Below are 21,265 nucleotides of genomic sequence, written 5' to 3'. Positions count from 1 at the left end.
TGACAGCTAGCATATAGGGTTTCTTAAGTGATAAAAATGTTCTAAAATTAGATTGTGATGATGGTTGCAAAACTGTGATTATACTAAAAATCACTAAATTATACACTTTCACAGTGGGTGAATCGTGTGGTATATACATAGCTCCATAAAGCCATTATTAAAAAAAAAAAAGGAAAAAAGAAGAATCAGTTCCCGATATTATCATTATCAAGGTTCAAGCCACAAGGTGGTGAATGGTTTGGTTTATTTCATTCCCCGTACTTGGAAGACAACCTCTATTTCTGGCTGTATTAGGTCACTGTCACAGACCTCTCCCTTCAGCCAGCATTTAGCAAACAGTTTCAAGATAAAAACCCCACAGCGTACAAAACATACTTCAAATGTCAGTTCATGTGCACTCCAATGCCGAAGCAGCAATACCCACCTCATCCACAAGCACTGTGTCACCAATGAAGAGAGCATAGGTTTTCTCTTCTGGTTTCTTCCCTTCCTTGTTAGTCAGATCTGAGAATCCCAAATTGATGCTGAAAACCATCCCTACAACAGCAAACAGGAATTAGTCTCTGACTGTGGGAGAATGAAGAACGGTAGATTTTACACAGAAAAGGGGGACATAAAGCTACAGAAAATTATTCAAAAAAGGATTAACCTACTGCATGTCTGTAAAACTCACCTTTTTTCAGTTTGTACTGATTTTTACTATTAATTACTAAAGAGCCTTCACGGAATTCAATTCCCATTCCGAACCTAAAAAAGAAATGAAGAGAAACTGCAACAACAGGCTACAATCTCTCTCTCTCTTTCTTTTTTTGGCTACAATATCTCTAATGTGGGTCCCGTATGATGAATTCTATTTCAACTTTCGGGATAAGGCAGGCAAGTATGTTGAGTGATTGGTCTCTGCTCTTTAGTCAGTTAAGGAAAACAGGATTCCGGGATAGTCTCCGGACTAACAATAAGTTGAAAAGACTCTCCTAAAATTAAGTACCTCGTGTTAACATTTCTTACATCAAGCCCTCATTTCAGCTTACTCACAGAGAGTTGAATTTTAATATTGTACCATGAAATCAAGTTAAGAGTCTTCCTATAAAAATTGTGGCAGACTGGGGCAGCCTGGGTGGCGCAGTGGCTTAGCGCTGCCTTTGGCTCAGGGCCTGGTCCTGGAGTCCCGGGATCGAGTCCCATGTCGGGCTCCCTGCATGGAGCCTGCTTCTCCCTCTGTGTCTCTGCCTCTCTCTCTCTCTGTGTCTCTCATGAATAAATAAAATCTTAAAAAAAAAAAACAAAACCGTGGCAGACTGTTAATGGGTACACTACCAAGCCTGTAATAAGCGGATCAAGCAGGGTGACTGTTAGTGGAATACTGATAACTAGGATTCATGAAGTCATCTGGGCCAAGACGTGGTACAGGTTGATAGACTTCCTCTTGTCCACTGGAGAAATCCAGAAAGAAACTATCCCAAACTACTTTCCATCTAAGGAAACTGTCCAGAGCCAGAGCCACTGTTCCCAAAATGTCTTTGGTTCTGTAAGATGTTCTTAAGTATTTGTGGGTGTTCAATGGTCAAATATATTTGAGAAATGTTGAATTAAATAAAAATGGAAAAAAAAGGTTAAGTAGTAAGACATCTCTGAGTATTTCGTTTTGTTTACAAAGTGAGCTGCAGTATTCTGGGAGGGGAAACCTAGTCCACAATGTGTCCCAACACAAGTAGTTTAAGCCTAGAACATCTATTAGGATCCACTATATTGGTCTGGAAAATCTACTCCCCATCCCTGGGAGCAGAAATGAAATCTCTCTTACATTCTCTGATAACACTGCATGCCTGGCACGTAAGTTCAGTATTTAGTAGTCCATACACAGGGTTCGGGAGGCTCAGTGGGTTGAGCATCTTTCCCTTGACTCAGGACACGGTCCCGGGGTCCCAGGACCGAGCCCCACATAAGGCTTCTTGCTCAGCAGGGAGCCTGCTTCTCCCCCTCCCTCTGCCTGCTGCTCCCCCTGCTTGTGTTCAATAAATACAGAAAACCTTTAACAGAAATAAAGGCCCACACATGTTGGGTGAATCAATCTAGAATCAATCCAATTCAGCCTGACCACGCCAGTCATGAAAATGGTTTGAGTGACAGTACATCATCACATCTTACCCTAGATTTTTGGTAATTTTGTTCAGCAGCTCTGGCTTCTGCTTTTTAACCACGTCCATGACAGCATTATACACGTCACATATCTTCACACCTAATGACAAGACAGGAAGGAAAGAGTATCTTTCAGAAAAAATAAAACCAAATCAAATCATTTTTAAAAAGATTTTATTTATTTCTTCATGAGAGACACAGAGAGAGGCAGAGACACAGGCAGAGGGTGAAGCAGGCTCCCTGCAGGGGAGGGACTCGATCCCGGGACCCCAGAATCATGCCCTGGGCTGATGGCAGCCACTCAATCGCTGAGCCACCCAAGCGTCCCAAACTAGCTCTTAGTCAACATTTTCTTACCTTCCCCTAAAAGCAGAATTTCTCAAAGTGTGAAACAAGAAATTCAGCTGTGGGGCGCCTGAGTGGCTCAGTGGAGTGAGCCTCTGATTCTTGATTTCAGCTTAGTTCACGATCTTGGGGTCAGAGGATCAGGCCCCAGGTAGTGCTCCAATTATCCTTGTCCCTCTCCCTCCCCACCTGCCCCTCCCATGTGTGCACACATGTGCTCTTTCTAAAAATATATTAGTAAAAACTTTTAAAGATTTACTTGAGACAGAGAGAGAGAGAACACGCGTGTGTACACATGCAAGCAAGAGCACAGGGAGGGGAGGGAGAGGGAAAATGTTAAGCACACTCCGGGCTGAATGCAGAGCCCAATGCAGGGATTGATCTTATGACCCTGAGATCACAACCTGAGCTGAAACCAAGAGGTGGACGCTTAAATGACTGCACCGCCCAGGTGCCCCAAAATAAAAACCTTAAAAAAAAAAAAATACAGCTCCAGCAGTGGTAGGGCTTAGAAATTTGCATTTTTAATTTTTGAAATTTGTGTTTCTAAAAACAATTCACCTAGTTAGGATGCTAGATAGTCTCAGTGAAATAATTTAAAATCTGAGAAGTGGTATGACAATAAAGTTATCATACATTTTGAGAAAAAGAAAGGTAGGACCTGAATGGGTAAATTACTATTGAAAGGACTCTGGCCTTAATTTTTCATGATCTAGGATAGGAACAGACATGTCAAGTCAGAATAGTTTAGATATGGTGGCTTCAAAGGTCTATTTTTTTTTTTTTTTAATTTAGGATTTTACTTATTAATTCATGAGAGACAGAGAGAGAGAGAGAGAGAGAGGCAGAGACACAGGCAGAGGGAGAAGCAGGCTCCCTGCAGGGATCCTGACATGGGACTCGATCCCGTGGACTCCAGAATCACACCCTGGACTGAAGGCGGTGCTAAACCGCTGAGCTCCCTGGGGTGCCCTCAAAGAGGTCTTAATCCTAACCAAGCTACCTGTGACTATCACTTCCAATAGGATTTCTCAAGATTGACTTGAGGTCATGGGGAATGTTTCCCAGAAACAAAGGGAACATGGGTGGGCTTACAGACTGTAGTGGCTTAAATGTATAACACATGAAGTCCCATTTAGCCAACTGGAAGTGTTGAGTTTCAAGACCAAAGAGGTGTGGTATCAAGCACTTTGCCGCCTTTTGAGGTAGGTAATTGCCTGCTTGGCAAAATTGCTACCAGTTCTGCTCTTACACTATGATTCCTTGTATCCAGTTGATGCAGAATTAACAATACACATTCTATTGCCAGAGATCCTAGTTCCTATAACCTTCTAAAGAAAATAAGGCCAGGGTATTTTATGAAGATCTGGACAAAGAGGCCTAACTAGTCACAAAAGTTTTTTGTAAACACCAATGTAAAACCACAGTTAACTACGCATGACTAAAAGACGACTGAAGAATGAAATGCTAGGATGATTCAAGGTTAGTAAAATCTGATTCTATTTTTAGTACAAGAGCCTCAGGGAAAGAAATGTACATAAACACTAGAAAAATTTATGTTACATCATTTCCAAACCTTCTTTTCTAGGGCACCTCACCATGTCTTAATTCCTTCAGCAGTTCCTCTTGAAGTTGGAGCAAAAAGTTGTAATTTTCTTGGACTTCCTGAGAAGGGTCAACCATCAAAGTGCGAACAAGGTTGGAGCAGTAAGATTTGAAGCGAATACCCATGGCACAAGTGATGGCCCCAAAATGCATGTGATTTTTGTCACTAGAGACCAAAGGAAGAAAGCATTTCATTACACAACCAGTAAAGTCCTTAGTATCACTGATATATGACATCTGTAATCACCACCTTTCCCTGCTCCATCCCAAAGCTGAAGCAGAAGGACCTAAACTCTTTTTCTAAATAAACAAACCAGCTTATAAGGGAGTAAAGTTACGGACCCTCATAGGATAAACATTCAGTGCAAAGCTGCTGTGGTATCCTAAGTAGACAAACAATATACTAAATTCTGTTCATTATGGTTTGGCAGTTGGGGGTAAGGCATCACTTACCCACCCTACGAACTGTGCATTCGTTATGCATTAGTCCCTTCAGCCCAACCAAGAAAAACAGCATTCTTTACAATATTTTTTAAAAATTAAAAGAATTAAAATTATGGCATATCTAATAATATTTTAATGGGTTTTCTCAACACGTTTTACATTTTTTTCTTGGTATTTTTAATCATCTGGAAAAGCCAAATCAAATAAATGCTAAAGTAAGAAGCGAGTACCAATGTGAAATAAAACAGAAATAAGCAGGGGCATCTGGCTGGCTCAGTCGGTAGAGCGGACAACTCTTGATCTCTCGGTTGTGAGTTTGAGCCCCACACTGGGTGTAGAGATTAAAGATAAAATCTTAAAAAAAAAAAAAAAAAGCATAGAATAATATAAGAAGATAATGGAGAAGGTAAACTAATGGTTATTGTATCTCTTCCCACTTTTCTGAATTCCAGAATGAGTCCAAGAAAAAAAATACGCTAAAAGTTGAAATGCTCTGATTGCTGTTACATTTGAAGTTCTCTCTTTTTTTCCCTAAGATTTTATTTGAGAGAGAGAGAGAGAGTGAGAGAGCGCGCGCGAGCGTGCACGCAGAAGCATGGGGGGAGGGGCAAAGGGAGAAGCAGACTCCCTGCTGAGTAGGGAGCCTGATGAGGGACTCGATCCCAGGAGCCTGGGATCATGACCTGAGCCAAAGGCAGACACATAATTGACTGAGCCCCCCAGGTGCCCCATATTTTGAAGTTCTCATACTTACCTCACCACACTGAACTTGAGATTATAGTTGCCACCACTCTGAATGATAGGAGGGTAACACATTTCCACAGTAGAAGGGTCTGCCCCGGCTAGGTATTTTTTCTCTTCAATGGCCTTTTCCACAGACTCGGCCAGTTTGCTGTGTCGAACTTTCTGTAAGTATGCCCAGAAATAACACAATATTTATAATATTCATCAGACACTGGCAAAGAGTTTTGGGGTTTTGGACATTATTGTTTGAAGACAACATATATGGGATTCCTGGGTGGCTCAGGGGTTTAGCACCTGCCTTCAGCCCAGGGTGTGATCCTGGAGACCCGGGATCGAGTCTCACATTGGGATCCCTGCAGGGAGCCTGCTTCTCCCTCTGCCTGTCTCTGCTTCTCTCTTTCTCTGTCTCTCTCATGAATAAATACATAAAATCTTTAAAACAAACAAACAAAAAAGAAGACAACATATATCCTGATATCAGGATGTTATAGAAGTATTACAAAACAGTTTACATGTCAGATAATACAGTGGTATACCTGCAAAGCAGATTTTGAGCATGTATGAAATTCACAACTACGCATGGAATTGTCAAATAAAAATACTGAATAACCTCAAGAAACTACAGTGCAGGTTTATAGTTACTTTGAAAGACAACTGACAGGGCACTGGGTGGCTTAGTCAGTTGAGTTTGGTCAACTCTTGGTTTTAGCTCAGGTCATGAGATCAAGCCCTGCAACAGGCTCCCTGCTCAACAGGGAACTGGCTGGAAATTCTCTCTCTCTCTCTCTCTCTCTCTCTCTCTCTCTCTCGCGCGCGCGCGCGCATGCTCTGCCCCTCCCCCAATGCAAGCAGGTACATGAGGGTGCTCTCTCTCTCTCTCAAATGAATCCATACATCTAAAAAAACAACAAACGAAAGAGCTGGCACAATTATACACCACCACCGTTATGTGTCAAATGCCTAATTTCAAAGGAAGCTGAACATACACCAAAAAGCCCTGCATGGCAGGGACTGACTTCTGCTTCATTCCAACAGTGAAGACTTTCCCCTTCCATTTACCTCATCCGCATCAACTATTTCCATGACTCTTTCCTTGAAGAATTTGTTGAAGACCTCAGAAGTGATGCTGGCTGCTTTCTTCATTAGGTTCAGCTCCCCGTCCTCCTTTACAGCAATGGTATAGGCCACAACCGCACTGATATCTATCTGCAGTCAAAGCGGTAAGAGTTGCCAACGTGCCGGTACAGAACTGCTAAAGAATGCCTCTCTCCCAGTTTGACTGTCATCAGTGAAGATACCTGGTTATTTAACATACTATTCATCAGTAGTTTACAGAATCCTGAAACACGTTTTTCTTGGATTGAATAAACATTTTAAATAGCTCTGCACTGGGTCATGGTGTGTATTCTAACGGGTATTAAACTAATGAATCATTTAAATGTAAACCTTCTTCTCTAGAGGATTTTGTATGAACAAGGAAGAGAGGCAGGACAGCAGGGAGAAAATATGTATATACATACACACTTTCTGGATAAGAGATTTTTCTGTTTCCCTCTGAAATAGCAGAACTATCTTCCCAATGCCTCATCCCTGACTGAAAAGTCAAACTGGCTTACTGGCTCAGCCAAGCAGAATGAAAAATGGAAATGTGAAGGAATACACAGTTTCCCCCAAACAAATACTTTACACTATCTGTTATGGAAGCCTGCCACACTTTTGTCTTCTCAACTCTCAATTTGCTGGTTTCCCAGAGTATTCTTACTTTGTCAAAGCCCTCTTTGTTGAGGCAGTCATTCCAGTTCTTCATAAACTCTCCAGGGAATTTGTCTTTGCTGAACACTCCAATCTTCTTGCCATTCTTGCTTTCTTTAATGGCTTCAATCATTTTGTCAAAGCTGCTCTTATTGCTTTCATTCTATTGCCACAAAGAAAAAAAGGGGTTTGTTAATTAGTTTTAGAATTAGATATCTATGTTATACTAGTAACAGGCAGAGATGAATATTTGGAACCATAGAAAGAATAAATTCTCTCCTTATGTCCCATCTACTTCCTTGGAGTAGACTATAACACACTAAAAGTTAACACAAAATTTCTTTGGGTATTTTTACATACTGAAGTGCCACATAGGTTGACATACTATTCTTTTTCTTCAGGAACAGCTAAAACATTCATACAGGTGAACAATATTCTGAGAAAAAATGTCAGACAGAAAGGACGACAGAAAGATCACATGTGGGGTGCCTGGGTGGCACAGTAGGTTAAGTGTCCATCAGCTCAGGCCATGCTTTCTGGGTCATGAGATTGAGCCCCGTGTCAGGCTCTGCACTCAGCCTGGAGTCTGCTTAAGACTCTCCTCCCTCCCCGGTGCCAGCACACCCCCCTCCTCTGTACCTCCCTTACATTGCACATCCACACAACACACTCACATGCACTCTCCCTCAAATACATCTTAAAAAAAAAAAATCACATGTGATAAAAACTGAAAATGAGGTAAAGCTCAGTTTCCTTAAGGATATTTAAAGCTGAGACTCCTGGGTGGCTCAGCAGTTGAGCGTATGTCTTCGGCTCAGGGCATGATCCTGTAGCTTTGGGATGGAGCCCCACATCGGGCTCCCTTTGGGAAGCCTGCTTCTCCCTCTGCCTATGTCTCTGTGTCTCTCATGAATAAATAAAATATTAAAAAGAAAAAGATATTTAAAGTTATTTACAAAAAAAAAAAAAAAAAAAAAAAAGGGATCCCTGGGTGGCACAGCGGTTTGGCGCCTGTCTTTGGCCCGGGGTGTGATCCTGGAGACCCGGGATCGAATCCTACATCGGGCTCCCTGCATGGAGCCTGCTTCTCCCTCTGCCTGTGTCTCTGCCTCTCTCTGTTGACTATCATGAATAAATAAAATCTTATAAAAAAAAAATAAAGTTATTTACTGTAGGGGCACCTGGCTGGCTAGGGCAACAGAGCATATGACTCTTAATCTCAGGGGTTTGAGTTCCAGCCATATGTTAGAGGTAGAGACTACTTAAAAAAAATTATAATAAAGTTATTCTGATGAAGGAACTAAGATGAAAACAGTATTCTCGATAATGCACAGACAAAGTGAATGTTCAACAGACTATCACAGCCTCTATGTTTTGCTGCAGGACAGGGTTATCGAACTTTTTTCTAACAAACACAACAAAGATGTGACTAATTACAACCACAGTCAGCTAAACCCATCCCCTGTATCCTTTTAAATTCCTAGAGGGCATTTCTGTTCATCACTTTTAAACATTCTTTCACATTTATGATACATTCTTTTTTTTTTTGATACATTATTAGTTCTGACCTTTTCCCTTATCAGCAGTGTGATCGCAGGGGCTCCGTTAGCATTCTCATTGCCCTTAGTGTTGGCAATCTGTTTTAAAAACTCCACTTTCTTCTTGCTGGCCATAAAGATGATTTTGTCATCACAGAAGACCATGATAGTATCAGTTAGTTCATAACCAAAGAGCCATGTCTATGGGAGACAATAACGGTAACAGTATTTACAGATTTTTAAAAATCAATATATACTTATTCAGAAATATTTATAAAATATCTGGAATGAACTTCAAAATAATGTAGATGTGGGGGCACATGGGAGGCTCAGTGGTTGAGCACCTGTCTTTGGCTCAGGGTGTGATCTCGAGGTCCTAGGATCAAGTCCCACATCAGGTTCCCTGCAGGGAGCCTGCTTCTCTCTCTACCTATGTCTCTGTCTCTGCCTCTCTCTCTCTCTCTCTCTCTCTCTCTGTGACTATCATAAATAAATTAAAAAAAAAATTCCATAATAAAGACCATCAATTCATCTGGATGTTTCATGTTTATAGGAACTATATGGCTTAGTAGGACAGAAATGCATAAAACCAGGGACACAGTAACACATCAGGCAATTGCACATTCTACCTACCCCAAAGACTACTGGTTGCCTACCAATTATTCATTTCTGCTTCCTCAGAAAGATGGGATTGTCAGCTGGGCACAGTTACTCAGCATTAAGACTATTTCTCCTCTTTGGTCACAGCTAAGTATGACCATTAAGTTCTGGCCAATATGTTATAAGTAGAAGTATTTGGTGGGATTTCAAGCAAGTCTCCTTATAAAGAGAAAAAAAGTGTCCATTTTTTCCCGTTTTCCATTCTTTGTTTGGATTGTAGATGTAATGGCTAGAGCTCTAGCAAATTCTGCACCATGGGCTAGACTCTATTTTTAGCAGAGACCTCAAAAATGCTGCGCCCCTGAAGCATTGGGCTCAGGGCGCCTGGGTCACTCGGTTAGGCTCAGATCATGATCTTGAGGGATCCCTGGGTGGCGCAGCGGTTTGGCGCCTGCCTTTGGCCCAGGGCGCGATCCTGGAGACCCGGGATCGAATCCCACATCGGGCTCCCGGTGCATGGAGCCTGCTTCTCCCTCTGCCTATGTCTCTGCCTCTCTCTCTCTCTCTGTGACTATCATAAAAAAAAAAAAAAAAAAAAAAAAAAAAAAACTTTAAAAGAAAAAAAAGATCATGATCTTGGGGTCCAGGGATCAGGCCATGTGTCCTGTCCCACACTCGGAAGGGAGTCTGCTTCTTTCTCCCTCTGCCCCTCCCCCCACTCATGCCCGAGCTCTAATACAATTTTTAAAAATAGGAAACTATTTTGCTTAATTCACTGTTCGATTTTTGTTATATCCCAACTTACAGACTTCTCTGTTCTTATGTTCTAAATCAGCACACTCCAGTAAACTTTTATGTTCCTTTTTTCAGTTGAAATATAGTTGTTTCTTTTTATATAAGGATGTGTTTAAGTTTTTAAATCTTCCTTTTTTCTTCTTTTTTTGGGTCCACTGAACTTTTAGTGAGAATGGAATACTCTCTACCTGCTCTAACATGGTAGCCAGTACCAAGTACTCAAGACTTGGGCTTGAGGAATTACAGTTTTAATGTGGCTAGTGACTACCACACTGAACAGTGCAGGTGATGATTCAATGACTCTCAGGGCTGAGACTGCCATAAACCTCTTACCTGTAAGGCAGTTGATTTGGCATAAACAATTTCTTCATCAACACCCACTGATACAACAATGGCATCAACGTTGGCATATTCATCTTCTCCTTTCTGAAAAGTAAAGAGTGGGTAATTTGGTCATTTTCTTTTTATCCTAGAAAAACTGGAATGCAGAGTTCAGTATTTACCCAGGGTGTATATATATATATTTTTTCCTAATAAAAATTCCAACTTTAAGGTACACATTTCCTTGGCAGCCTCACAGTCATTAGTTACTCTGTTTGTTAAATAGCTTTCCTGAGAGATAATTCACACACAATTCATCCATTTAAAGTGTGCGATTCAATGGTTTTAGTGTATTCAGAGTTATGTAACCACCACAATCTAATTTTAGAACATTTTCATCTCCCCAAAATGAAACCCATGAGCAATCACTCTACATCTCCTCCCAGCCATAGGCAACCATTAATCTAATTTGTCTCTATGGATTTGTCTATCTATTCTGGACATTTCATATAAATGGCCTTTGTCTGGCTTTTACTTAACATGCTTTCAAGGCTCACCCATGCTGTAGCATGTGTCAGTACTTTGTCCTCTCTGTCACTGAATAACAATCCACTGTATGGATCTACCACATTGTATCTATTCATCAACTGCTGGACATTTGGGTTGTTGCCATTTTTTTGGCTACTATGAATGGTGCTATGAACACTCATGTAAGTTTTTGTGTAGACATACTTGAGTATATACCTAAGTGAAGAACTGCTAGGTCGTATGTTTAATTCTATGTTTGACTTTTTGTTTTTTTGTTTTTTATTTTACTTTTTTATTTATGATAGTCACACACACACACAGAGAGAGAGAGAGAGAGAGAGAAGAGAGAGAGAGGCAGAGACATAGGCAGAGGGAGAAGCAGGCTCCATGCACCGGGAATCCGACGTGGGATTCGATCCCGGGTCTCCAGGATCGCGCCCTGGGCCAAAGGCAGGCGCTAAACTGCTGCGCCACCCAGGGATCCCTATGTTTGACTTTTTGAAGATAACAGTTTAACCAGACTGTTTTCCAAAGTGACTACACCATTTTATATTCTCAACAGCAATATATTAGGGTTCTAAATTCTCCATATTCTGACCGCTTGACTTTTTTATTAGAGCCATCCATTGGGTGTGAAGTACTATCTCACCGTAGTTTTGATTTGCATTTCCCTGACCGCTAATGATGCCAAGCACCTTTTCACATGACTATAGGCCATCTGTATACCTTTACGTGCCTATTCAGATCCTTTGCCCATTCTATAACTGAACTACTGCTTTATTAAATTTTAAGAGTTCCTTTTATATTCCAGATACAAGTCTCTTATCAGATAGGACTTGCAAATTTTTCACCTTTCAGTGGATTCTTTCACTTTCATAATGATGTTGTCCTAAGAAATAAAAATTGAGTCCAAATTATTTTCTTGTGCTCTTTCATCTCATACCTAAGAAGCCTTTGTCTAATCCAGAGACATAAAGATTTACCTGTTTTCTACAGTTTAGTTTTAGCTCTAATATTTAGATCTAATGATTGATTTTGAGTTAATTTTTGTGAATGGTGTACAGAAAGGTCCTAACTTCCTTTTTTTGAATAAGAATATCCAGTTTGAAAAGACTGTTCTTTCCTTCATTGAACTGTCCTGGGGGGCCTAGGTGGCTCAGCTGGTTTAAGTAAGTGTATGACTCTTGGTTTCAGCTCAGATCAGGATCTCAGGGTCATGAGATCAAGACCTGCCTCAGTCTCTGAGTCCAGTGGGGAGTCTGCTTAATAAGGTTCTTTCTCTCTCCCTCTGCTCCCCTCACTTGCATGCATTCTCTCTCAAACACATAAATCTAAAAATAAAAAACAAATGATACAAATGTAAAGGTTTATTTCTGGATTCTCAATTCTATTCCATTATCTATGTGTCTACCTTTACACTAATAGCATGTCATTTTGGTTATTGGAGCTTTGTAATCAGTTTTGAAATTGAGAAGTATGAGTCCTTCAACCATGAGCTACCCTTGAATAGCTCAATAAGATCATGACTGGTAATTATGGGCTAGAAGGTCACATCTTTAACTTCCCCCACAAAGTCAAGAAAAACACATACATAAGATTCTTCACCTGTCAAGGCTTCTGGTTGCCAGTAAGAATCCAAATATAATACCAATTGAGTTTTAAAGACTTTATTTATTTATTTATTTATTTATTTATTTATTTATTTATTTATTTATTTTAAGACTTTATTTATTTATTCATGAGAGACACACACACACACACAGAGAGAGAAGCAGAGACACAGGCAGAGGGAGAAGCAGGGTCCACACAGGGAGCCTGATGCGGGACTCGATCCCTGGACTCCAGGATCACACCCTGGGCTGAAGGCAGGCGCTAAACCGCTGAGCCACCAAGGGATCCCCCCAATTGAGGTTTCTATTGAATTTCTCTACCACAACAAAATCTATAACAAAGAAATTGCTATGTAGAAACCATGCATTCACTTACTGATTGTCAGTGAGAAAATGTTTTCTTCAAGTTGGTAAAGTTTTATAATTAGTTCTCAGTGATGATGCAAAAACAATGGTAGTTAAAAATGGCCAGTGCCTTTTCATGAATCTAGGCAGTGGCACCCAAGTAATTCTTCACTACTGCACTCTCATGGAAGGGGGGGGTGGGGGGTGGGTATGAGCAGCTTCTCTAAGAATGTCCTTGATGCAGCAAAAATGATTATAGTAAGAAATCCTTGAGGATGTATTTTCAACATTCTGTGTAAAGAAATGGGAAGTATACACAAAGCACTTCTGTGTGCAAACTCAAGTATGATGGTTGTCTTAAGGAAAACTTTACAATCACTTGAATAACAAGTTGCAGATGCCATTTAGGCCGACCTGAGTATCTAGCATACATTTACTTGAAAATGAAGTGAGTCTGTTACTTCAAGGAAAATGATGTCTTATGTAGTTGATAAAATTTGAGGTTTTTTTTTTTTTTTTTTAAAGAACCATGAAATTTATTTATTTATTTTTTTTTACTTATTTATGATAGTCACACACAGAGAGAGAGAGAGAGAGAGAGAGAGAGGCAAAGACACAGGCAGAGGGAGAAGCAGGCTCCATGCACCGGGAGCCAGAGAGAGAGAGAGGCAAAGACACAGGCAGAGGGAGAAGCAGGCTCCATGCACCGGGAGCCCCATGTGGGATTTGATCCCGTGTCTCCAGGATCGCGCCCTGGGCCAAAGGCAGGCGCCAAACCGCTGCGCCACGCAGGGATCCCAAAATTTGAGTTTTTAAGCAAAAATTAGAATTCTGAAATAGCTGATTCACCACTGTGAACTTAGTTTCCCTGTTAGTGGTGATATTAACATACACAATTCTTTGATATCATATAATAAAATGTTTAACATTTAGAACATCTGCACAACTGAGAACCAATGCATGATATTACAAACTCATCCACAGGTAAAGGATCAAAGGTACAGTAACTAGAGTATAAAAAGTAGAAGGTTTTGGTTTCAAATTCCACATTACAACTAACTTTTAAAAGATTACCACTCTGGGGTGCCTGGGTGGCTCAGTTGTTGTTGGGCATGTCTTTGGCTCAGGTCATGATCCTGGGATCCTGGGATTGAGCCCCAAGTGTCAGGCTCCTCACTCAGCAGGGGGTTGGCTTGAGGATTCCCTTTCCTTCTGCCTCCCTCTCCTTGCCTGTGCACGTGCACACTATCTCTCAAGTAAATAAAATCTTTAAAAAATAAAACATTAACACTTCTCGAGTTTTAATGTATCAAAGAATAGTCATAATTATCTAAAAAGGTTATTAAAATATCCTCCCCCTTCCAGCTTGATGTATGTGTGAGGCCAGATTTTCTCTGTATACTTGATGCAACCAATACAAAGAAAGGCTCTTTGGGGTCCTGCTATCAGAGCTTGAGAACCACTGTGTTATATGATTCCTATGACATAGCAGTAATACAGTAATTTTGGCATTCAACATTCTGTCCTCTTCCAATTTTTGCTACATTTGCTTCAGTTTTTCAGTAAACATGGATTTTGTGGCAATACTAGTACCACTACCTTAAATCTCCCCCAAATTTGCAATAGGCACTTGCCTATATTTAATGCTTACATGTTCTAGATACAAATCAACAGATCAATGGTCCACTGATCCCAATTTTTCCTACATATGCTCCAATTTTTCAGTAAACATGGATTTTGTGGCAATACTAGTACCGCTACCTTGAATCTCCAAAAATTAACAGGCACTTGCCTATATTTAATGCTTACACGTTCTAGATACAGATCAATATAATCTCCCCCCCACTGGGATTACAGTATGTGTTTGCAAAAAATGCCACTGAAATTAATTAGAAAGTCCATTTTAGTATTTTTTGATACTTGAAGTCTTACTCCAGTCAAAATTTTTCAACAAGGAAAAAGGTATCAACACATATAAGAATTCAAAATACATAGTAATACATTTCTTAAAAGTATACAAAGAGTGGGATCCCTGGGTGGCGCAGCGGTTTGGCGCCTGCCTTTGGCCCAGGGCACGATCCTGGAGACCCAGGATCGAATCCCACATCAGGCTCCCGGTGCATGGAGCCTGTTTCTCCCTCTGCCTATGTCTCTGCCTCTCTCTCTATCATAAAAAAAAAAAAAGAAAAAAAAAAGTATACAAAGAGTATAATCATGTAACTTAATCACTAGTAACATGGGAAAATCATCCAAAGGGATCTCAGTCAGATTGAAAATACGGAGAGAGGGGGTGCCTGGGTGTCTCGGTTGAGCATCTGCCTTCAACTTAGGTCAAGATCCTGAGGTCCTGGGAGTGAGCCTAGTGGGGAGTCGGCTTCTCCCTGTCCCTCCTCCTGCCTGGGCTCCTACATGTGCACACAGGTAAACTCATAACTCCCACTCTCTCTCTCTCTCTCTCTCTCCTTCCCTCAAATGGATAGAAGGAAGGAAGGAAGGTAGGAAGGAAGGAAAGAAGGAAGGGAGGGAGGGAAGGAGGGAGGGAGGGAGGGAGGGAAAAGAAAAGAAAAGAAGAGAAGAGAAAAGAAAAGTAAAGAAAAGAAAAGAAAAGAAAAGAAGAAAGAAAAGAGAATGAGGAAAAAAAGGCCCACATATTCAGCTTTTTCATGCAGATGCGGAAACAAACTCAACTATCCTATGGATTTCATTGTGTATAAAATGCCTAGTTTTCTAATGTCAATCACAAAGATGCGAGGGTGAATCCTAATTTCTCTTGGAACCCAGCTGCTCTGACCATTTCACAGAAAGTTCTTGATTGATTCTTCACAAGAACCAGTGGGCTCTAACCCAGGAAAGAAATGTATTAACAGGAGAATTTTAGATATTTAAAGACCATGAATTTAGAAAAATATTTTCTTAAAATGTGATTCAGTGAAAAGGATTACAATAAAACCAAGTATTTTGGACAGCAAAATCTGAGATGTCATTTTGTATTTTCAAACCATATGAATACAAACACCTTGTACAGATCCCATCTGAAACTATGGAAGATTTTGTTATTTGTTTATAAAACTTGCCTAAGTTACCGGAAGTAACGTAATATATAATAATGTAAAATATTTCTATTACATGTTACATATAAAATATATTTTCAGATTAAATTATGTTGGGCTTTGTTTTATTTTTTTAATTTTTTTTTAAAGATTTTATTTATTTATTCATAGAGACACAGAGAGAAAGATCGAGAGGCAGAGACACAGGCAGAGGGAGAAGCAGGCTCCATGCAGAGAGCCCGACGTGGGATTCATCCCTGGTCTCCAGGATCACACCCTGGGTTGCAGGCGGTGCTAAACCGCTGTGCCACCGGGGCTGCCCGGGCTTTGTTTTAAAATATAAGAGTGGAGGGGATCCCTGGGTGGCGCAGCGGTTTAGTGCCTGCCTTTGGCCCAGGGTGCGATCCTGGAGACCCGGGATGGAGCCACGTCGGGCTCCCGGTGCATGGAGCCTGCTTCTCTCTCTGCCTATGTCTCTGCCTCTCTCTCTCTCTCTCTCTGTGTGACTATCATAAATAAAAAAATAAATAAATAAAAAATAAACAAAAAAAAATATAAGAGTGGAGTGAACTGGTTGAAAAAAGGAAAAAGAAAAATACTACAAGACCACCAGCACCTTGTCCCAGGACCAGCCCACCCCCAACGCCCAGCGCCAGCCTGGCTCTTGGAGGGAGCTGGGGCTCGGCTCTGTGCTGCTTAAATGGCCCCAGATCCCCACACGTTCCCTTCTGCTTGGGCTGATCTGCAGAACTCAGACGCAAGCCTGTCAAATCTGGACCTGTGAGCCCAGTGCCCCCTTCCTAGATGGGCCCACCAGTGGCCCCTGGTGTGCAGATTTTCAAAGTTCACCAAACTCTTTCTGTCTCCAAATTCTGCCGCCTTCCAGTCTGTTTGGTCCACCTGACATCCAAGTCTTGCTGAAATGGGTGTTTCAGAGGGAATGACAGTATTTACTGAGCAGCCCCTTTTTACGTGCCTTGCGTTTATTATTTGTAATGCTCATGATACAACCTGATGTACACTATGCATCACCACATTCAAAACCCCAGTCCCGACCCAGCACAGAACTCCCACACAAAGGATGGAAGCAGTCCTTACACTCATGATCATTTAGACTTTTTTTTTATTTAAAAAAATTTTTTTTAATTATTTATTTATGATAGTCACAGAGAGAGAGAGAGAGAGAGGCAGAGACACAGGCAGAGGAAGAAGCAGGCTCCATGCACCGGGAGCCCGACGTGGGATTCGATCCCGGGTCTCCAGGATCGCGCCCTGGGCCAAAGGCAGGCGCCAAACCGCTGCGCCACCCAGGGATCCCTCATTTAGACTTTTTAAAAAGTGCTGAAAGCCTAATTAAAATACACATATTAAATGTAAAATACATACTTTCCATTAGCATACAGTTCTTACAGAGTATCAGATTAAAGTTTTACTTTTCCTACCATCTCTCTTTTTCAGTTAACAAATCAGATGAGGATTTCATTAGGATCCTAAAGATAAAAACGTATCCCTTGGAAGGTTTCTGATTTTTACCTATGAAGAGACTTAGTCTTTTGACAAACTTTTCAGGTAAGATGTTAGCATTGGTGACTTCTTAAAATTAACAGAAATTTCTTCAGCAACTGCAAGCAATATGTATCAAGGTCTGTCTTCTGTATTTAGAGTGGCACCAATGCCTCCTGGTAAGGGGTCACTCTGTAAACAGACTGCCTGGGTTTGAATCGTTGATCTCACCACTCACTGTGATTTAACATCGATATGCTCCACTCTCTTCAATCATAAACAATGCTGCAAGAATTAAATGAGCTAATGTATATAAAGGGCTCTGAACAGTGTGTAGCTCACAGTAATTACTATGTATTTGTCATCATTATTATTACAGACCAAAAGGCTATTTGTTAAAAATTCACTACATACCACACCACTACAGTTACTGGTGTCAAAGATTAGCTGTTGATTACATTATTAGCACAGAATACGTACAGTACAACAGACTTTCTGAACGTGTGTGTACAACCCATATAGGAGATGATTTTAGATGATCCAGATGTGGCTCTAAATATTCAATTACAGAGCAAAAAAAGTTACAGATTTTTCTTTTTAAATCCACTCGATCATATCAAGACTATCTGTTGAAAAAGATATTTACAAATGACATATCTGATATAGATAGGGTTAGTATCCAAAATTAATATAAAGCACTTATTCAACTCAACATAAAAAATAATCTAATTAAAAATGGCAGAAGACATGAACCGACATTTCTCTAAAGGAGACATACAGATGGGCACCAGACATATAAAAAGATGCTCAACATCACTGATCATCACGGAAATGCAAACTGAAATCATAATGAGATACCACCTCACACCTGTCAGAATGACTAAAATAAAAAATACAAGAAACAAGTGTTGGCGGATGTGGAGAAAAACGAACACTTGTGCACTACTGGTGGGGATGCAAACTGGTACAGCCACTGTGGACAACAGTAGGGAGTTCCTCAAAAAGTTAAAAACAGAAATATCCTACGATCAGTCATCATGCTACTGGGTTTTTAACCCCCCCAAATATGAAAACACCATTTGAAAGGATATATGTACCCCTATGTTTATTGCATTATTTACAATAACCAAATTAGGGAAGCCGCCAAGGGTCCATAGATAGATGAATGGATAAAGATGATGCAGGAGATATATATACATACACAGCTATGAAAAAGAATGAAATCTTACCATTTGCAATGACATGGACAGAGCTAGAGAATATAATACTAAGTGAAATAAGTCAGAGAAAGACAAATACCACATGATTTCACTCCAGTGTGGAATGTAAGAAACAAAACAAACAAGTAAAGGAAAAAAGAGACAAACACAGATACAGATTCTTAACTATAGAGGGTCACCAGAAGGGATGTGGGTGGGGGGTTGGTAAAATAAGTGATGGGATGAAGAGTACACTTATGAAGAGTATGGACTAACACAGAATTGCTGAATCACTATACTGTACACCTGAAATTAATATAACACTGTATGTTAACTATACTGGAATTAAAATAAAAACATAAATAAAATTTTAAATAAGATTGTATATGTTTAATGCTAGTCCTTAACACTTGCTACAATTTAATAACGCTGCTATGATTACATTATCTTTATTTTTTTTAACAGCTACTTTTTATTTTTGGAAAGTGACACAATTTTCCATTCATAGCGATGTAAAGTATCATTTCTGAATATATTTAGGTTTAAAGAGTTCAACAGTTTTTTGGAAGATGAAGAGGACAAAGAGTAGGGAAATGACTAAGCAGAGCTGTGGTAGTTACACTCCAAGAATGCCTGACAAGCATTCTCTATGGTAAGGTATCAGTAGATATGCATACCTCAAACACTGAACTTAGGAGGCACCAAGTAGCATGGAAAGGGAATGGGGTACACATTGCACTTGGAGGAGTTCAGGACTAAAAACAGGAGGTCTGGTCAGTAAGCTTAAGAGAGGGACCCCCCCCACCCCACGCAGTTCTTGGAAGCCCTGACACAACACCTAATCCCTATGCAAAAAGACTTTATTCTCTGAAAAAAATGGGCTCAAAAAGGCTGTAGACTCAAATATTAGGCCTACCAGAAGGCAAGTAATTTTTAGAAAATTAAATGAAAGTCTGTACTTTGAATGACCATAATAGGGAATGACTATCCCAAAGAAAAGAATTGAGAGAGTTTTTCTTTGCACATCCTCACTGAGTTCAGAGAGAACACTTGAGATGCTGACATCTGGGGGTCCGTCAAGGAGTGAGTGAGCCTATTCACTCTACAGTTACACCGAACTAGTTGAGAGGCCCCATTCACGCACAGCTGCCAGTTTCTTATCTTATTATTAATACGGATGGGTAGCCAAGCCTTATTTTGGTTTCTGTGAAGCTGTCAATATTTAAGAAAGCAAGGAAACCCAGAGGAAACAGACAAGACAGAGGAGAGAAGATAAAAATAAAAACATCTCCTATAAAATAATAAATATAGCACATCAATGAAACAAAATAGAGGACAAGAGTGAACTTAAAAATATCTAAAATTTTTTGAAAATTCAATAAAAAGTGGGAAAATAAAGTTAAGAAACAATACTGGAAATAGAAAAAGAAATAAACCAACAAAGATAATCACCAAACTTAAGCCAAGAGATCTAAACCTCCTGAATAGGAATTTCGGGGGAAAACAAAAGAGACCACTAAGGAAATGGAGGGAAAAAAGTAACCAATGAATGATTCTATCACCGAGTCCTGAGACTAAATGGGCCCCTGACTTCTCAACTCAATAAGAGGAGGAGGAGAAAAAAAAAAAAAAAAAAAAAAAAAGACTCCTACCAAGGCAGTGAAATTTCAAAACCCAAGGGATAAGAGATGATTCTAAATGTTTCTGAGAGAGCAGACCATATATACGCCATCAGGAAAGAGACCCATCCGTCTTCTGAAAAGTAATACTTCAAGTCTCAAGACTGAAAAACAGTAGCTTTGCAATTCTGAGGTGAATTCTGAGAGATTTTCAACCTTGAATTTTATTCCCACTGAGCTATATTACCAACCAAAAGTGAAGATAGAGTGAGGCACACAACAGCTCTGGAAAATATATTCTCTATAACCTTTCTTAGGAAGCTCTTGGAGGAAATGCTCTAACACAGAAAAAACAAATCAAGACAAGGGTTGTAGGACACAGAAGACCCAACACTGGAAAGTCCCGAGTTCAAGGGGCTTGGAGGACAACCTGCACAGATAGAACAATATAATGTAATAAGGCTGGGGGTGGTGGTGGATGGTGTTGGTGGTTGAAAAAAAATAAAAAAAGAATTAAGATATCTGACAAGTGTGAGAACTTTAAAAGGAAAGATTGATAAGATTATGACAGAACATGGGCAGCCTGGTGGCTCAACGGTTTAGCGACACCTTCAGCCCAGGGCCTGATCCTGGAGACCTGGGATCGAGTCCCGCGTCGGGCTCCCTGCATGGAGCCTGCTGCTCCCTCTGCCTGTGTCTCTGCCTCTCTCTCTGTCTCTCATGAATAAATAAAATCTTAAAAAAAAAAAAAAAAAAAAAAGATTATGACAGAACTGCATGAAAAAGTTAGGGTTAGGGATATTTAAAAAAAAAAAGGAAAATTTAGGCAGTCACTAGTTAGGAAAAATGAAAAACTGTGTAGAAAAGGAAAGGTAACTGTACTCTATTACTTCATCTACATGAGCATAAAAATGTAAATGGACTACTGATTTTAACAAAAATTGTGAAAAAACTTATCAAGAGGGATGGATGTGATAAAGCAAGCATAATAACATGTCAACTTAATCGAGGTGGTGGGTATACAAGGTGTTCACTATAAAATTCTTTCACTTTTCTGTATGTTGGAAGCTCTTCATAATTATGTGTGAGGAAGAGATTTAGAAAGTATTAGGAGGTAGGGAAGTGAAA

General features: G+C 40.1%; 1 protein-coding gene across 1 annotated transcript in view; it reads right to left on the bottom strand.

The window, feature by feature from the left end:
- SUPT16H (SPT16 homolog, facilitates chromatin remodeling subunit) overlaps nucleotides 1-21,265 on the bottom strand; it is a 42,267-nt gene that overhangs the window by 15,661 nt on the left and 5,341 nt on the right. Inside the window, exons 2-10 of the mRNA XM_041738866.1 lie at nucleotides 10,296-10,388; nucleotides 8,598-8,768; nucleotides 7,040-7,192; nucleotides 6,337-6,483; nucleotides 5,288-5,439; nucleotides 4,083-4,255; nucleotides 2,149-2,239; nucleotides 674-747; nucleotides 425-537 (exon numbers count right to left, since the gene is read on the bottom strand). Coding sequence (XP_041594800.1) covers nucleotides 425-537; nucleotides 674-747; nucleotides 2,149-2,239; nucleotides 4,083-4,255; nucleotides 5,288-5,439; nucleotides 6,337-6,483; nucleotides 7,040-7,192; nucleotides 8,598-8,768; nucleotides 10,296-10,388 — 1,167 coding nt within the window. The remainder of the gene's footprint in view (nucleotides 1-424; nucleotides 538-673; nucleotides 748-2,148; nucleotides 2,240-4,082; nucleotides 4,256-5,287; nucleotides 5,440-6,336; nucleotides 6,484-7,039; nucleotides 7,193-8,597; nucleotides 8,769-10,295; nucleotides 10,389-21,265) is intronic.

This window comes from Vulpes lagopus, chromosome 23, assembly GCF_018345385.1.
Source record: "Vulpes lagopus strain Blue_001 chromosome 23, ASM1834538v1, whole genome shotgun sequence".
In the NCBI taxonomy this organism is placed as follows: Eukaryota; Metazoa; Chordata; class Mammalia; order Carnivora; family Canidae; genus Vulpes; species Vulpes lagopus.
Note: the sequence above shows the minus strand (reverse complement) of the source record. Positions and strands in the feature narration are given on the sequence as shown.